Source organism: Bombina bombina, chromosome 3 (genome assembly GCF_027579735.1).
Source record: "Bombina bombina isolate aBomBom1 chromosome 3, aBomBom1.pri, whole genome shotgun sequence".
NCBI classification, from domain to species: Eukaryota; Metazoa; Chordata; class Amphibia; order Anura; family Bombinatoridae; genus Bombina; species Bombina bombina.
Window position 1 is genome coordinate 694,924,602 of NC_069501.1, and position 18,368 is coordinate 694,942,969.

General features: G+C 39.1%; 1 protein-coding gene across 1 annotated transcript in view; it reads right to left on the minus strand.

Moving 5' to 3' along the window:
* LOC128652486 (uncharacterized) overlaps positions 1-18,368 on the minus strand; it is an 868,114-nt gene that overhangs the window by 314,164 nt on the left and 535,582 nt on the right. The window contains exon 80 of the mRNA XM_053705422.1: positions 15,923-16,129. Coding sequence (XP_053561397.1) covers positions 15,923-16,129 — 207 coding nt within the window. The remainder of the gene's footprint in view (positions 1-15,922; positions 16,130-18,368) is intronic.

Here is an 18,368-nt window from a genome sequence, read left to right on the forward strand (position 1 = left end):
AGTCCAGTGTGACCCCAAGACATTGGGCATGTAAGGCTGGGGTAATGATGGAGTTATCAACAGTTATAGAGACATGGGGGGTGGAGATTCTGGAAGAAGGGGGGAAAATAAGGAGCTCAATTTTGGAGAGATTTAGCTTGAGGTAGTGAGAGGACATCCAAGATGAGATATTAGAGAGACAGTTTGTGACATGGGTTAGCAAGGTAGTTCTGGTGCAGAGAGGTAGATTTGGGTATCGTCGGCATACAAATGATAACGAAACCTGTGGGACTTTATTAAGGAACCTAGGGAGGACATGTAGATTGAGAAGAGAAGGGGACAGAGGACAGAGCCTTGCGGTACCCCAACAAAAAGAGGTAACGGGCAGAGGATGCCCCAGAGAAGGCTACACTAAAAGTATGGTTAGACAGATAGGAAGAGAATCAAGAGAGATCTGTGTCACAGATGCCGAAGGATTGGAGGGTATAGAGCAAAAGAGGGTGGTCAACAGCATCAAAGGCTGCAGACAGATCAAGGAGGATAAGTAGAGAGAAGTTGCTTTTTTATTTTGTTGTGTGTAGGTCATTGGTAACCTTAACAATTGCTGTCTCTGTTGAGTGAAGGGGGCGAAATCCAGATTGCAGTGGGTCAAGGAGGGAGTTTAGTGTAAGGAAATGGGATAGACGTGCATATACTAGCTTTTCAAGAAGTTTTGAGGCAAGAGGTAGTAGTAGAATATCTACATAACCGACACTACTTGGACCTAGCTGGTGATTGGTGGCTGCACACATTTGTCTCTTGTGATTGGCTCACTAGATGTGTTTAGCTAGGTCCCAGTGGTGCATTGCTGCACCTTCAGCAAAGGATAACAGGAGAATGAAGCAAATGTGATAACAGAAGCAAATTGGAAATGTATTTAATAGTGTATGCTCTATCTGAGTTAGAGACAATTTGGGGATTTCATGTCCCTTAAAAGTAATTTTTGAATATATGCATAGAACATATAAGCGATTAACCACCAATCTACAAACAAAGTCTACATGCAAATAACTTGCAAAACTATGTGCATTCTACACTTTTAGCACTTTCAGTAATAAACTACTTATAAGTATGATTATCTTTTCTACCTTGAGTGTGACCAAAAAGTAAAAACTAAATGACAAGCTGCAGCATTTTGCAGCATACTCCGCTTGGCAGCACGGGACAAGTATTCTTTTCTGAGGTATTTTGCAGGAAAAGTAGTCAAAATAAATGACTGTATAGTATAGTAGTGTTTATATCAGTAATTATTTTAATTTATATAAGTTTAATGATGAATTTGACTTCTCCTGAATACTGCACACACAGTGCATAATACATAAAAGGTAAATTAAAAATACCCACAAAATTGGACTGAGAAATCACTATAAACCATATAATACTTTACTGTAAATTGTTTGGCATCTGTCCTTTATTTTAAATACATGTAAATGTCATAAGGTCGGCTATATAGTCATAAAAATGAGCAGAAACTGATCCATAACAAGTAAAATAGTTTTACTGTTGCTAAAAATAGGAAGTTTGCATTGAAGGGTGGAATTTTGCCAACACTATAGCTGTGCTAGACTATCTAAAGGAGATTTGTAATTGAATGTTTAAAGGTGAAATATAACAGCTGGGGAAATATCCTGCAAAAAATTATTTTACAAAAAAGCAATAAAAACAGCAAGTGTGTGTTCCTGCCAGCCTGCATGTACAAACCTAGTAAAAGCCTTATGCTTAGTAAATTGCTGTGCTTTAAAGGGACATTCAACAAATATATTTGATATTGAAACTAAGGGGCTAATTTATCAATGCCTGTCCGACATGATACGCTGTAGCATAACATGTCCGACAGACATCGCTGAATGCAGACAGCATACGCTGTCAGCATTTAACATTTCACAAGCAGTTCACCATAACTGCATGTTTAATGCCGTCCCCTGCAGATTTGCAGCCGCTAGCAGGGGGGTGTCAATCAGCCCGATTGTATAGGATCGGGCGGATTGCAGACCGCAGCATTAGAGGCAGCGGACCAGTTATGGAGCAGCGGTCTTAAGACCTTTGCTTCATAACTCCTGTTTCCAGTGAGCCTGAAGGGTCGCGGGTAAACAGGGGGCATCAAGCTCCTTTTGGAGCTTGATAATTTGACCCCGAAACGTAATTTTATATTTGTGAACGTCAAATTTCTAAGGACAAATTTCTGAATTGCTGTTGACTACTCCCAAAGTTCTATTGGTGGGCAAAGACATGCCTACAAAGATAAAACATAGTTTCCTTCAAGCCAGAAATATCCATTTTTCAAAAGATATCCTCCCTTCTCCTTTCCGTAGGCAGAAGATGTTTCCCTATTATCTTTCTTATACATCCTTTTCCTTGTTCTAAAACAATAGACAACAAAGAAGTGCCCCATGTGTGTATCTTTAGGAGGGATGCTTGGATAAAAACGTTTAATAAAAACAGAATTTATGCTTACCTGATAAATTACTTTCTCCAACGGTGTGTCCGGTCCACGGCGTCATCCTTACTTGTGGGATATTCTCTTCCCCAACAGGAAATGGCAAAGAGTCCCAGCAAAGCTGGTCACATGATCCCTCCTAGGCTCCGCCCACCCCAGTCATTCGACCGACGGACAGGAGGAAATATATATAGGAGAAACCATATGATACCGTGGTGACTGTAGTTAGAGAAAATAATTCATCAGACCTGATTAAAAAACCAGGGCGGGCCGTGGACCGGACACACCGTTGGAGAAAGTAATTTATCAGGTAAGCATAAATTCTGTTTTCTCCAACATTGGTGTGTCCGGTCCACGGCGTCATCCTTACTTGTGGGAACCAATACCAAAGCTTTAGGACACGGATGAAGGGAGGGAGCAAATCAGGTCACCTAAATGGAAGGCACCACGGCTTGCAAAACCTTTCTCCCAAAAATAGCCTCCGAAGAAGCAAAAGTATCAAATTTGTAAAATTTGGCAAAAGTGTGCAGTGAAGACCAAGTCGCTGCCTTACATATCTGGTCAACAGAAGCCTCGTTCTTGAAGGCCCATGTGGAAGCCACAGCCCTAGTGGAGTGAGCTGTGATTCTTTCAGGAAGCTGCCGTCCGGCAGTCTCATAAGCCAATCGGATAATGCTTTTAAGCCAAAAGGAAAGAGAGGTAGAAGTCGCTTTTTGACCTCTCCTTTTACCAGAATAAACAATAAACAAGGAAGATGTTTGTCTGAAATCTTTAGTAGCCTCTAAATAGAATTTTAGAGCACGGACTACGTCCAAATTGTGTAACAAACGTTCCTTCTTTTAAACTGGATTCGGACACAAAGAAGGTACAACTATCTCCTGGTTAATATTTTTGTTGGAAACAACTTTCGGAAGAAAACCAGGCTTAGTACGCAAAACCACCTTATCTGCATGGAACACCAGATAGGGCGGAGAACACTGCAGAGCAGATAACTCTGAAACTCTTCTAGCAGAAAAAATTGCAACCAAAAACAAAACTTTCCAAGATAATAACTTAATATCTACGGAATGTAAGGGTTCAAACGGAACCCCTTGAAGAACTGAAAGAACTAGATTTAGACTCCAGGGAGGAGTCAAAGGTTTGTAAACAGGCTTGATCCTAACCAGAGCCTGAACAAATGCTTGAACATCTGGCACAGCTGCCAGTCTTTTGTGAAGTAAAACAGATAAAGCAGAGATCTGTCCCTTCAGAGAACTTGCAGATAATCCTTTCTCCAAACCTTCTTGTAGAAAGGATAGAATCTTAGGAATTTTTATCTTGTTCCATGGGAATCCTTTAGATTCACACCAACAGATATATTTTTTCCATATTTTATGGTAAATTTTTCTAGTTACAGGCTTTCTAGCCTGAATCAGAGTATCTATTACAGAATCTGAAAACCCACGCTTTGATAAAATCAAGCGTTCAATCTCCAAGCCGTCAGTTGGAGGGAAACCAGATTCGGATGTTCGAATGGACCCTGAACAAGAAGGTCCTGTCTCAAAGGTAGCTTCCATGGTGGAGCCGATGACATATTCACCAGGTCTGCATACCAAGTCCTGCGTGGCCACGCAGGAGCTATCAAGATCACAGAGGCCCTCTCCTGATTGATCCTGGCTACCAGCCTGGGGATGAGAGGAAACGGTGGGAATACATAAGCTAGGTTGAAGGTCCAAGGTGCTACTAGTGCATCTACTAGGGTCGCCTTGGGATCCCTGGATCTGGACCCGTAGCAAGGAACCTTGAAGTTCTGACGAGACGCCATCAGATCCATGTCTGGAATGCCCCATAATTGAGTTATTTGGGCAAAGATTTCCGGATGGAGTTCCCACTCCCCCGGATGGAATGTCTGACGACTCAGAAAATCCGCTTCCCAATTTTCCACTCCTGGGATGTGGATCGCAGACAAGTGGCAGGAGTGATCCTCCGCCCATTGAATTATCTTGGTCACTTCTTTCATTGCCAGGGAAGTCCTTGTTCCCCCCTGATGATTGATATATGCAACGGTCGTCATGTTGTCTGACTGAAACCTTATGAATTTGGCCTTTGCTAGTTGAGGCCAAGCTCTGAGAGCATTGAATATCGCTCTCAGTTCCAGAATGTTTATCGGGAGAAGAGACTCTTCCCGAGACCATAGACCCTGAGCTTTCAGGGATTCCCAGACCGCGCCCCAGCCCACTAGGCTTGCGTCGGTCGTGACAATGACCCACTCTGGTCTGCGGAAGCTCATTCCCTGTGACAGATTGTCCAGGGTCAGCCACCAACGGAGTGAATCTCTGGTCTTTTGATCTACTTGAATCGTCGGAGACAAGTCTGTATAATCCCCATTCCACTGTCTGAGCATGCACAGTTGTAATGGTCTTAGATGAATTTGTGCAAAAGGAACTATGTCCATTGTTGCAACCATCAATCCTATTACTTCCATGCACTGCGCTATGGAAGGACGAGGAACAGAATGAAGTACTTGACAAGAGCTTAGAAGTTTTGATTTTCTGACCTCTGTCAGAAAAATCCTCATTTCTAAGGAATCTATTATTGTTCCCAAGAAGGGAACTCTTGTTGACGGGGACAGAGAACTTTTTTCTTTGTTCACCTTCCATCCGTGAGATCTGAGAAAGGCTAGGACGATGTCCGTATGAGCCTTTGCTTTTGACAGGGACGACGCTTGAATCAGGATGTCGTCCAAGTAAGGTACTACTGCAATGCCCCTTGGTCTTAGAACCGCTAGAAGGGACCCTAGTACCTTTGTGAAAATCCTTGGAGCAGTGGCTAATCCAAATGGAAGTGCCATAAACTGGTAATGCTTGTCCAGAAAAGCGAACCTTAGGAACTGATGATGTTCCTTGTGGATAGGAATATGTAGGTACGCATCCTTTAAATCCACGGTAGTCATAAATTGATTTTCCTGGATAGTAGGTAGGATCGTTCGAATAGTTTCCATTTTGAACGATGGTACCCTGAGAAATTTGTTTAGGATCTTTAGATCCAAAATTGGTCTGAATGTTCCCTCTTTTTTGGGAACTATGAACAGATTGGAATAAAATCCCATTCCTTGTTCTCTTATTGGAACTGGATGTATCACTCCCATCTTTAACAGGTCTTCTACACAATGTAAGAATGCCTGTCTCTTTATTTGGTTTGAAGATAATTGAGACCTGTGGAACCTTCCCCTTGGGGGTAGTTCCTTGAATTCCAGGAGATAACCTTGAGAAACTATTTCTAGCGCCCAAGGATCCTGAACATCTCTTGCCCAAGCCTGAGCAAAGAGAGAAAGTCTGCCCCCCACTAGATCCGGTCCCGGATCGGGGGCTATCCCTTCATGCTGTTTTGGTAGCAGTGGTAGGCTTCTTGGCCTGCTTACCCTTGTTCCAGCCTTGCATTGGTTTCCAGGCTGGTTTGGGTTGTGAAGTATTACCCTCTTGCTTAGAGGATACAGAATTAGAGACTGGTCCGTTTCTGCGAAAGGGACGAAAATTAGGCTTATTATTAGCCTTAAAAGACCTATCCTGTGGGAGGGCGTGGCCCTTTCCCCCAGTGATGTCTGAAATAATCTCTTTCAAATCAGGTCCAAATAATGTTTTACCTTTGAAAGGAATGTTAAGCAATTTTGTCTTGGAAGACACATCCGCTGACCAAGACTTTAGCCAAAGCACTCTGCGCGCCACGACAGCAAACCCTGAATTTTTCGCCGCTAATCTAGCTAATTGCAAAGCGGCATCTAAAACAAAAGAGTTAGCCAATTTAAGTGCTTGAACTCTGTCCATAACCTCCTCATACGAAGATTCTTTACTGAGCGATTTTTCTAGTTCCTCGAACCAGAAACACGCTGCCGTAGTGACAGGAACAATGCATGAAATTGGTTGTAGAAGGTAACCTTGCTGTACAAAAATCTTTTTAAGCAAATCCTCTAATTTCTTATCCATAGGATCTTTGAAAGCACAACTATCTTCGATAGGAATAGTAGTGCGTTTGTTTAGAGTAGAAACCGCCCCCTCGACCTTGGGGACTGTCTGCCATAAGTCCTTTCTGGGGTCGACTATAGGAAATAATTTCTTAAATATAGGGGGGGGAACAAAAGGTATGCCGGGCCTTTCCCACTCTTTATTTACTATGTCTGCCACCCGCTTGGGTATAGGAAAAGCGTCGGGGGGCACCGGAACCTCTAGGAACTTGTCCATCTTACATAATTTCTCTGGAATGACCAAATTGTCACAATCATCCAGAGTAGATAACACCTCCTTAAGCAGTGCGCGGAGATGTTCTAATTTAAATTTAAATGTCACAACATCAGGTTCAGCTTGATGAGAAATTTTTCCTGAATCTGAAATTTCTCCATCAGACAAAACCTCCCTCATGGCCCCTTGAGATTGGTGTGAGGGTATGTCAGAACAGTTATCATCAGCGTCCTCTTGCTCTTCAGTGTTTAAAACAGAGCAATCGCGCTTTCTCTGATAAGTAGGCATTTTGGATAAAAGATTTGCTATGGAGTTATCCATTACAGCCGTTAATTGTTGCATGGTAATAAGTATTGGCGCACTAGATGTACTAGGGGCCTCCTGTGTGGGCATAACTGGTGTAGACACAGTAGGGGATGATGTAGTATCATGTTTACTCCCCTCATTTGAGGAATCATCTTGGGCAATATCATTATCTGTTGCATTACTGTCCTTACTTTGTTTGGACACTATGGCACAATTATCACATAAATTTAAATGGGGAGACACATTGGCTTTCATACATATAGAACATAGCTTATCTGATGGTACAGACATGTTAAACAGGCTTAAACTTGTCAACAAAGCACAAAAAACGTTTTAAAATAAAACCGTTACTGTCACTTTAAATTTCAAACTGAAAACACTTTATTACTGAATATGTGAAAAAGTATGAAGGAATTGTTCAAAATTCACCAAAATTTCACCACAGTGTCTTAAAGCATTAAAAGTATTGCACACCAAATTTCAGAGCTTTAACCCTTAAATTAATGGAACTGGAGCCGTTTTTACATTTAACCCCTATACAGTCCCAGAATTAGGCTCTGTCTATAACTAGAAAGGCCCCCATCTGAAAAAGGTGTCCAACACAGTGCCTGCCTTTTTCTAAACGTTCCCCAAGATTATAATACCAATAATTAGTTAGAATCTGCATAATATGCTTAGTAAAGCAATTGTTTTAGCCCAGAAAAATCTCTACCAGTTTTTAAGCCCTTTTTGAAGCCCTTTATTCTTTTATGTTTAACTAAGAAAATGGCTTACCGGTCCCCATGAGGGGAAATGACAGCCTTCCAGCATTACATGGTCTTGTTAGAAATATGGCTAGTCATACCTTAAGCAGAAAAGACTGCTAACTGTTTCCCCCAACTGAAGTTACTTCATCTCAACAGTCCTGTGTGGAAACAGCAATCGATTTTAGTTACTGTCTGCTAAAAATCATCTTCCTCTTACAAACAGAAATCTTCATCCTTTTCTGTTTCAGAGTAAATAGTACATACCAGCACTATTTTAAAATAACAAACACTTGATAGAAGAATAAAACTACAAAAAACTCTTAACCATCTCCGTGGAGATGTTGCCTGTGCAACGGCAAAGAGAATGACTGGGGTGGGCGGAGCCTAGGAGGGATCATGTGACCAGCTTTGCTGGGACTCTTTGCCATTTCCTGTTGGGGAAGAGAATATCCCACAAGTAAGGATGACGCCCACCAATGTTGGAGAAAACGATCATAAAAACATTCTCATATACATAAAAGACAGGTTAACACGACTCTTTCTGCCTGATGAAACGGCGGATGTATACCCTGAGAAAAGCGTGGTAGGGAATACAGGGGAGTAGGCATTATACACATTGTTAAATGTGAGTACCCTGATTTTATACTCGTCGATCTAAGATCCATCCTAAAGAAAGGTTTATATTTTCATACTGAACAGCCAATAGGATTTCAGTAGCTCTCATTCTATTGGCTGATTTGAAAATGTCAGCCAATAAGAATGCAAGGTACTCCATATTTAAACGGGTACCTAGCATTCAAGCTTCAGTGTACGGCGATGACCATATGAAGAGGATCCTTCACGCTGGATGTCTGCGCTGCCGACAAAGATGTTCCGCGCCTCTACAGCTATGCGCCACCGGGATGAAGAAAGAAGATTTCCCCGCTATAGATCAATAAGTCACCACCTGGATGAAGATGGATGTCCGGACTTCAAGAACTGTGAGTAGATTTTCTGGGGTACGTCTTTTTTTTTGTTTGTTTTTTTAGATTAGGGATGGCAGTAAAAGAGCTGAATTCCCTTTTAAGAGCAATGCCCATATAAATATTAATATGTTAATTATAGTAGTAGCGATGTGGGAGGGTGGCGGTTTAGGGGTTAATAGGTTTCGTTTATTAGTACCGATGTGGGGGGCCGGCGGTTTAGGGGTTAATCATTTTATTTAGTGTTGGCAATGTCGGAGGCGGTTTAGGGGTATATAGCTTTATTTAGTGACGGCGATGACGGGGGACGGAGGTTTAGGGTTAATAGCTTTATAGTGTCGGTGATATCAGGGGGTGGCAGATTAGGTGTATTTAGACTAGGGTTTTATGTTAGGGTGTTAGGTTTAAACGTAACTTTCTTTTTTCTATAGACATCAATGGGGATTGTGTTACCGTGATCACCATTCCGCGATTGCAGGTGTTTTTTTCTAACACTTTCTCCCCATTGATGTCTATGGAGGAAAGCGTGCACGAGCACGTAAACTCAGCCCTTGGCTTTTGAGCGGTATGGAGCTTATTGCACCATAACGCACAGCACGAGGAGGTTTCTCAGTAACTTGTAATGGCAGCGCTACTGAGAGTGTGATACCGCTCATTTTTTGGCGTTATTTACGCAGCCTGTTTAGCGCATCCCTTTTAATCTCGGTGAAAAAGTGCTATATTACAGGAAAAGAAAAGACTGAGGGCCCACATAAACAAAACTTTTCTTGTCACAGCATGAATAAAAGTGTAATCATTAGACGTGCTGTGTTAAGAACAAAGAGAACATCAATATTAAATCATATATTCCAGGGTACATGTGGTGATGCACAGGGGGATATAGATATTAAGTTCTAAGTTAGAACAAGCTAAATATTTTTCATCTGACACTAGGTATTCCATGCGGTCCTGCTGCCAAATATTGTATACTATGTTACGCTCTTAAGAATTGTTCGGTGTCAATGGATGACATTTTTCTCATGAGGGAGAATTATTTACACTATGTGTGTGAGGTGAAGAGAAACGAAAAGCATTGTCTGTGGAAAAAGAATTATAGAGCAGAATTGCTCCCCAGCTGAGTGAGCACACGATGCTCAGGAAGTATAAGAACCTTAGCAACTATCATATTTCTAAATTGCTATACAGTTTATCACTTAATAACTGTCACTGAGGGTATCATTTTGTTTTGCTTTCTTAGCTTGCAGTGATACTCACCAAGAAGAAGTGAACTGGTCTATTTGTAACATTCAAAAAAAGAAAACACATTTCTTAAAACTAAGGCAAGATTTAGTTTGGTGATTAATATATTTACTGGAAGTAGCTACTGGGATTTTAATATTAATGAGTTTTTATAATATACCTCTTAAAGGGACATGATACAGATACAGCATACTTTCCAACTTACTTCTGTTATCAATTGTGCTTCATTCTTTTGGTATCCTTTCTAGAAGAAAGATCTAAGAGGCAGCAGTATCAAGCTTTGGACCTCATAATCTTACAGTGGTATTGGTGTGTTCAGAGCTTTACGGAACCATCAGAGGCGTTTGGACTGCCGACTGCCTATTGGAGGACATGGAGTGACGTATACTAGACGAGGTGTGTCTGTCGGGCGACTCTGAACAGTCCCGATCCGCGCTTAGAGGCACGGCACTTGTGCCGCCTTGTCTGTGATTATCTGGCACAACGGGGTGGAACGAATATGTGTGGGAATCTCACCTGTTTAGACCTACGATACTGTTTTATGTTTTGGCGCCTCTCTTCTTTTTCTTCCTTATCACAGCTCGAGATCCATCCGGATTTTTATCGGGAGTGCGGCCATCGCTTTTGAAATTTCTTATACTACAATAAACTTGTCAGCATCAGCGCACCCTCGGAGGACTGTATATCCTCTTTCTACACTTCTTTCTAGAAGAAGCAGCAGTGAACTGCTGGGAATTATCTGAACACATTGGTAAGCCAATCACAAGAGGCATATATGAGCAGCCACTAATCAGCAGCTAGCACCCAGCTCCTGAGCCTACCTAGGTATGTTTTTGAACAAAGGATACCAAGAGAGCAAAGCAAATTAGATAATAAAAGAAAATTAGAAAGTCATTTAAAAGTGTAGGCACTATCTGAATCATGAAAGAAAAAAAAATTGAGTTTGATGTACCTTTAATTTATTTTTATGACAATAATGGTTAGATCTGAATGCATTAACATCATGCATGTCATGAAAGTATAATAGTAAAAAGTAATATGATTAACTATTGTCCTCCTGGGTGGGCCACCAGCTGATTTGGATCATGGGACCACCCACAATGTAGTCTCCTTCCTTATTACTGCTTATAGTGGGAACTCCATGTGATGTCACCATATGCATGCGGGACGATGTCACACAAAACAAAAACGTTTCTGCACCTGCCAGGATTCCCTTATTAGTAAAACTGTGACTGGATAGGAGTTTAAACGACAATATCTCAGCACCCAGAACACTTACATAGACAAAGGAACCCATCATATTAAAGTCTATCTTTTAAATGAGGAGTCTAATGCCGCTGAAAGATGCAGGCATCACAGGAAAACATGACGTAACCTGAAGCAGCAATTTGGCACATTTACCCTAAGGGGGGAGGGGCTCCACAAGAACCCAAATCTTCTCCATGTTTGTGCTAAACATACAAGGGACATCTCATTTACCAATCACTGGTAAAAATGCTGATCCCCTTCACCACTAGACCCAAGGTCATTTTTAGTGGTGGGGGATTGGGGCTATTATAGCCCCTATTTCTCTCTCTGATTTAAATAGAGATCACACCCCCTCTAAATATCAGGTGATCACCATGGTAATGCGGATCACGTCTTAATTATGCATCCCTCTTCCAATATGAGGTCTCTTACACCTGTCAATATTAGGTGATTTTCATAAAAACAGCAACCACCTACCTATATGTTAACTGTTTGCAGGGAAATGGTTCAAAACATGGACATAACTACAAGTGTCTAAGGGGTCTCCACTGCTACTGGGCCAGTCATTTTAGGGTGAATCAGATTTTAAAGCAGCTTGTTACAGGGCTGCAGTTTTTCTAATCACCACTAGAGCTAAACCTGTGGTGACCGAGGAATACCTGGAAAAAAAATAGGCTTGGCCAGAAAGCAAACTGGTTGCTGGAGTAAGTTTTTTAGGGCTAGATTACAAGTGGAGCACAAATTAGCCCTCCCGCTCGCACATTAACTTTGCTACAAGTAAGCTTTTTGTGTGCGTTGGGTAGCTTGTGTATTACAAGTTGAAAGTAAAACGTTTTTTAACAAGCACTAACCTGACGCACACAAAAAGCCAAACTTTGAATATCGCGACCGCATTAACATATTCTCCCATAGATTTCAATGGAGTGCAAAAAGTGTGTGGGGGGCAATTAACACCCTTAATTGAGTACAATATATATATAGAGAGTGATTTCTATTTAAAAATACAAAGAACATTTTCTTCAAAGTGAAGAACATTGGAATGTGTGCAGGCACTAATTAGCATCTAGCTCCCACAAGTGTAGGATGTGTGCATATCCTTTTTCAACAAGGGATACCAAGAGAACGAAGCACATTTGAAACAAGAAGTGAACGTAAAAGAGTGTCAAAATGGCATGCTCTTTCTCAATTATGCTAATTTAATTTCGACTTTCCATCCCTTTAATATTTTTATGATTTTTTTTTATAAGAAAGTGTATATGTGTGTGTAATAGTTTATAGTAATGTGTTTATGATGATTTTGTGCACTTTACCAAACCATTTACTTTCAACTTTTAATATGCACATTAGTTAGAATGGCTGCAATATTGCTTATAACTTCCCGCAATAACATTAGCACGCCACTTGTAATCTAGCCCATAATGTGTAACTTTCTTTAGCAAACATATTAAAGAAAATTACTCCCATAATATACGTTGTGATTGGATAATATGCCAGTATATACTGAGATGGTGACAATTATCTAAAAGTGGGAATATGGAATACATATTTGAATGCCAGGATATTTCTGAATATCACTGTGTGCAGCAACTACCTAGAATGTGCTAATGTTGTAGGCTCTAATATCACGAAATGTATATTGGTTGTTGGGGTTTATGACACTAAGGGACAACTCAATTATATATCAGTGGCAGGTGGACAGTACACTATATATATATATATATATATATATATATATATATATATATATATATATATATATATACACATACAGTTGTGCTCACTCATGGTTAGTGTTTGGCTTAAGTCATTTATTATCAATCAACTGTGTTTACTCTTTTTAAATCATAATGACAACAGAACCTACACAAATGACCCTGATCAAAAGTTTACATACCCTGGTGATTTTGGCCTAATAGCTAAATACAAAAAAATCTAACATTACACAAAATAAAAAATAACATTATCCAAAATAAAAAATTAAACCTAATTAAACCTAATAAATAAAAAAGCCCCTCCAAAATAAAAACACCCCCTAATCTAAGAATAAAGTACCAATAGCCCTTAAAAGGGCTTTTTGTAGGGCATTGCCATAAAGAAATCAGCTCTTTTACATTAAAAATAAAACAAGTCCCCCCTAACAGTAAAACCCCCCACCCACCAAACTCCCAAAATAAAAATAAAAAACTAACACTAAAAAAACCTAAACTACCCATTGCATTTGTATGGGCATTGCCCTCAAAAAGGCATTCCGCTCTTTTACTGGCCTTAAAAGGGAATTCAGCTCTTTTCCAATGTCCAAATCCCTAATCTTAAAAAAAATAAAAAATAACACTAAGCCCCAAATAGGTAGTCATGGTTCCTGAAGTCTGGCGGAGAAGGTCTTCTTTCAGGCGGGTCCATCATCTTCTATATTCATCCACAGCGAAGGCGGTGCAGAGCAGTCTTCCCAGATGTGGTGATCCTCAGAGGCGGCCCTCGGTGGCAGCGTGGAGGCTCCTCTTCATGCGATCGTCCACCGCACACTGAAGATTGAATGCAAGATACCCCATATTTATTTTAAAATCAGTCAATAGAATGAGAGCTAATGAAATCTTATTGGCTGATTTGAACAGCCAATATGATTTCAGTAGCTCTAATCCTATTGGCTGATTACAAAATTTCAGCCAATAGGAATGCAAGGTACCCCAAATTGATTGCGGTACCTTGCATTCAATCTTCAGTCTATGACGGACATCGGATGAAGTGGAGCCTCCATGCCGCTGAGGAACGCCTCTGCCGCCGTCGTTGAGGACCGCAGCTGAGAAGCCAGGCATCGGGAACACAGCTCTGCACCTCCGCTTTTCGCTGCTTTCACTCTGGATGAAGATAGAAGATGATGGATCCGTCTGGAAGAAGACCTTCTCCGCCGAACTTCAGGAACAGTGAGAACCTATTTGGGGCTTAGGTTTAGGCTTTTTTATTTTAATTTTTGGGGTGTTTTTTTGGGCTTAAAAAAGAGCTGATTGCCCTTTTAAGGGCAGTAAAAGAGCTGAATGCCATTTTAAGGGCAATGCCCATACAAATGTCCCTTTAGGGGCAATGGGAAGTTTAGTATTTTTTTAGTGTTAGTTTTTTTATTTTGTGGGGGTGGTGGGAGGGGGTTTTTTACTGTTAGGAGGGATTTAGTATTTTTTAGAGGTAAAAGAGCTGTTTAATTTCGGGCAATGCCCTACAAAAGGCCCTTTTATATGCTATTGGTAGTTTAGTATTAGATTAGGGGGAGTTTTTATTTTTTGGGGGATTTTTTTATTATTATAGGGGTATTAGTTTAGGTTTACATTTTTTATTTTATATACCTTTGTTTATTTTTTTCTGTAATTTTAGTTTTTAGTTTTTTTGTAACTTTAGCTTGGCGGGGGTTGTAGTTTCAAACATAGACTGCCCTCTGGGCAGGCTTATCACCTAGTAGATTTCCATAAATGTGATTCTGCAGCAAAGTAGAAATTATTTGAACTAAGTAGTATTAAGTGTAATAATATTTTTATGCAATGAAAACTGTTTAAGATTAAGAAATGTCTCCTTAGCTTAAAAGTCAAACTTCCCATTTTAGTTGAGTTATCCTTAAAGGGACATAAAATCCAACATTTGTTTCATGATTATGATAGAGCATACAATTTTAAATAACTTTCCAGTGTTCTTCTATTATCAAAGTTACTTAATTTTCTTTGTTGAAAGAGCAACCATACACTAACTGAACACATCTAGTGAGCCAATGAAAAGAGGTATATATGTAAAGCCACCAATCAGCAGCTAGCTGCTGCTGAGGATATGTATATATTTTTTAAACAAAGGATACCAAGAGAACAAAGTACATTTGATAATATAAGTAAATTTAAAATGGCCTTAAAATGACATGCTCTACCTGAATCACGTGAGTTTAATTTTTTCTTTCCCATCCCTTTAATTAGAATTTGCATTATATTTTAATAGATTGTGTAACAACTTTCCTTTTTTATTTTAGAGTGATAAGCAATATTTTAAATAAATGTTGTTATCCTATAGTGTAACTTAAAATAAGTTAAAGTGAGTTGCTTTTAAAGGGGATTGTAATACATTATTATTTGTAATTTAGCTGTTTTTATGGGAGTTTGTAAACAATATACAGTAGTTATAAAAATATTTCTCACATTTCATTGGAGTACTTCATAGTATGTTACAAATTTGCATTTATTTCAAGAATCTAGTTTATAAAATATAATGGAGTAAAAAACAGACCAATGATACAAATCTAATTTACTAATGAATACAATTCTAATAATAATTCTAATAATAAAAAAAAAGTTGCTTGATGCTTAGAAAGGCAGAATGGTTATTCACCTTTTACGTTGGTGTGAAAAATGAAACCCAGATACACATTATTTAGACACTCTACATAAACTCTATTTCTAGGCAGCAATACATTTTTCAAGTGGTGTTTTGGGACCAATATTTGTTGAATGCTGCCATTTAAGATGTATTATTTTTGTCATAAAACATCTAACAGTCATGTAAAGAGAATTTATTGTCCTCTTCTTTTAGAAAATCTGTACGCCTCAGTTTTAGAGAATTAATATAGATTAAACCAATGGCTGTTATAGATTAATAGTAAAGGCCCCCCATACAGGCAAGGGTTTCAGTTTCCCTAATGCTGATAATAAAGAGATAGCAATTATTATATCCCTTATATAATAGACTATGGCTATATATATAAAAAAAAAGCCTTGTGTACCATACCTGATTAAGATATTTCTGAGTTTCAAGTACAGAGTAAAAAATCTTCAGAAAAGCATCTAAGGAGAAGTAATAATCAACAGCAAGGGCCCGTAAAGACTTCAGTATTGAATAAAACAGAGCCCCTCGCTGGGCAAGGGGATACAACTTGTTTCTTTCCTGAATAAGTTGACTGTATTGCGATTTTGCCTTTTTAAGTTCTTTGGAAACCTGGAAAAAAATGGATTTACAAATAATAAGAAGTTTATTATAACTTTGATATATAAACATCAAGATGTATTACTATTAAGAAGTCATGCTTAAAGGGACATTAAACACTAAATACAAATGTATGCACTTCCCTCTAATTATACCATTTCAGAACATAAGTTTCACTGAAGGCATCTAAAGAGTTTCTGCACATTTGGAAACACAGATAAGCACTGCAATGTAGTGAAAGCTAGATTTCAACATGGGGCAACTCTGGCTAGAGGGAGGTGTGGAATAATATTTAATGTTCCTTTAAAGACTGTAGTGCAAAATGCAGGTGAATAAACAGGAGATTAACTTCTGATTATTGTGGTAAAAGTCAGAGGAACTATACTGCATTGTAGGTAGTTTGGGAAATTAAGATGTAGGAGCTTTAGAAAGAAGCATATGAGGAATGAATCAGGGGAAGACCCTACTGATCAGAGGCGTAACTAGAAACCACAGGGCCCAGGTGCAAGAATCTAAGAAGGGATGAACCCTCTGGACTTCACATTCATCCAACAATGCCTGAAGTTCTTTTGTTCTATTGGCAAAAGGGGTGTCAAAAATAAGGCTAGGTTATGTGGGGGAAGTTACAAAGTTAGTGCTATTGAGCGCTACCACCATTCAAGTTCAATCAACTAATAGAACTCCTGTTCTTGTGCTCATATTACAAGATGAAAGTAAAAATGTTTTTGCTCGAGCAAAAGCCTCAGGCGCGCTAACATCTGGAGGTCGGATATCGCTGCTGCACTAGCTCCCTTTCACCATAAACTTCAATGGGGCGTGACTTTCGGTGACTTGCTAACCTGAAGGTGCTCTAACCCAAGTGCTCCAAATGTGAAGGTGTATTATGAAATACTTGAAACAAAATTGTTCTTTAATCAGAAGAAAATGTTATTTTAATTATATATACTGTATATATATATATATATATAAATCCAGTGGTAAAGCACTCAATTATAATCTGCAAACAATCCCAAAAAGAAGCAGGCACTCTCCGTTTGAATTTCAAAACAATTTTACTTTGTATATATATTATTATTATTTTCTCAAGGGAGCTAACCCAACATGAAGAGATCTCAAAGTTAGAGCCCTTTGCCTGCCTTGTTTTTTTTTTTTACAACTGAAACCTTATATCTTTGAGCACTTGTAACTTTTGTGTGCAATTTTTAAAAAAAATATTTTTTATTAGATTGTGTTATGATGAGTGTAAGTGTTCTTTGTAACGTATTTTTTATGTGTTTTGTGACACTTTTTTGTTTCGCAAAACAGTTAACCACAGCTCTAAAGACACAAAACCCAATATCGTTTGAGCGCAAACATTTGCGCTCCACTCGTAATCTGGTCCATAATAAGAGTATTGCAATGATACCTTTTTTATTTGATATGGCTAAAACAATATATATATATATATATATATATATATATATATATATAAAAATTAGAATCAAGTGCACTCACTTAATCAGCAAACGACCACCGGGTTGCTATTTGTGATAGAATACACATTGAACATAGTAGAGATAGACACAGCACTTACTTGATTTCTGAATAGTTTAAAACATCGCTTTTATTTCAACAGGCTAAAAATCCATAATCCTCAAACGTTTTGGTGTCCTAATGACACCTTTGTCAATGGGTCAACAGATGATGATAGCGGTATGCCGTGCACAGATATCCCACCCCTATTTCTCCTCCAATCAATCAGTGCTTCTGTTTACAACAGCCAATTACATCACTTGTCAGGAAAACAATGCCGGGTGGCTAATTAACTTAGCCAATAGAAACGTGACTGTTACGTCACAGGGTCGGTGAGTAAAACCCCTGGTTTATATAATCGGCATGAGATTAGAAGTATACACCAATATAGGGTAACTATGGTGATTAAAAACAGATACTCCTAATCTGCAGCATTATTTACAATAATCAAATATAACATTTCAAGAATATTGTAAATTCAAGAATGGATTTGCACTTGCACCTCAAATATAGCATGCCAGGGTGACAGGAACGAAGGAGATATACACAGCACAAATGATCCACACTCACTGGACTATACAAGTGAAAAGCGGTTTATTCAAACAGTGACTTTTGGGGATCAAAAACTCCCCTTCATCAGACTGTGTGTAACACTTTATTTTAATATGTTTTACCTGTTTATTGAAATACTTTTATTTAAGCCCTAGCACTTTACTTTAGGGGGTCAATTTATTATTGG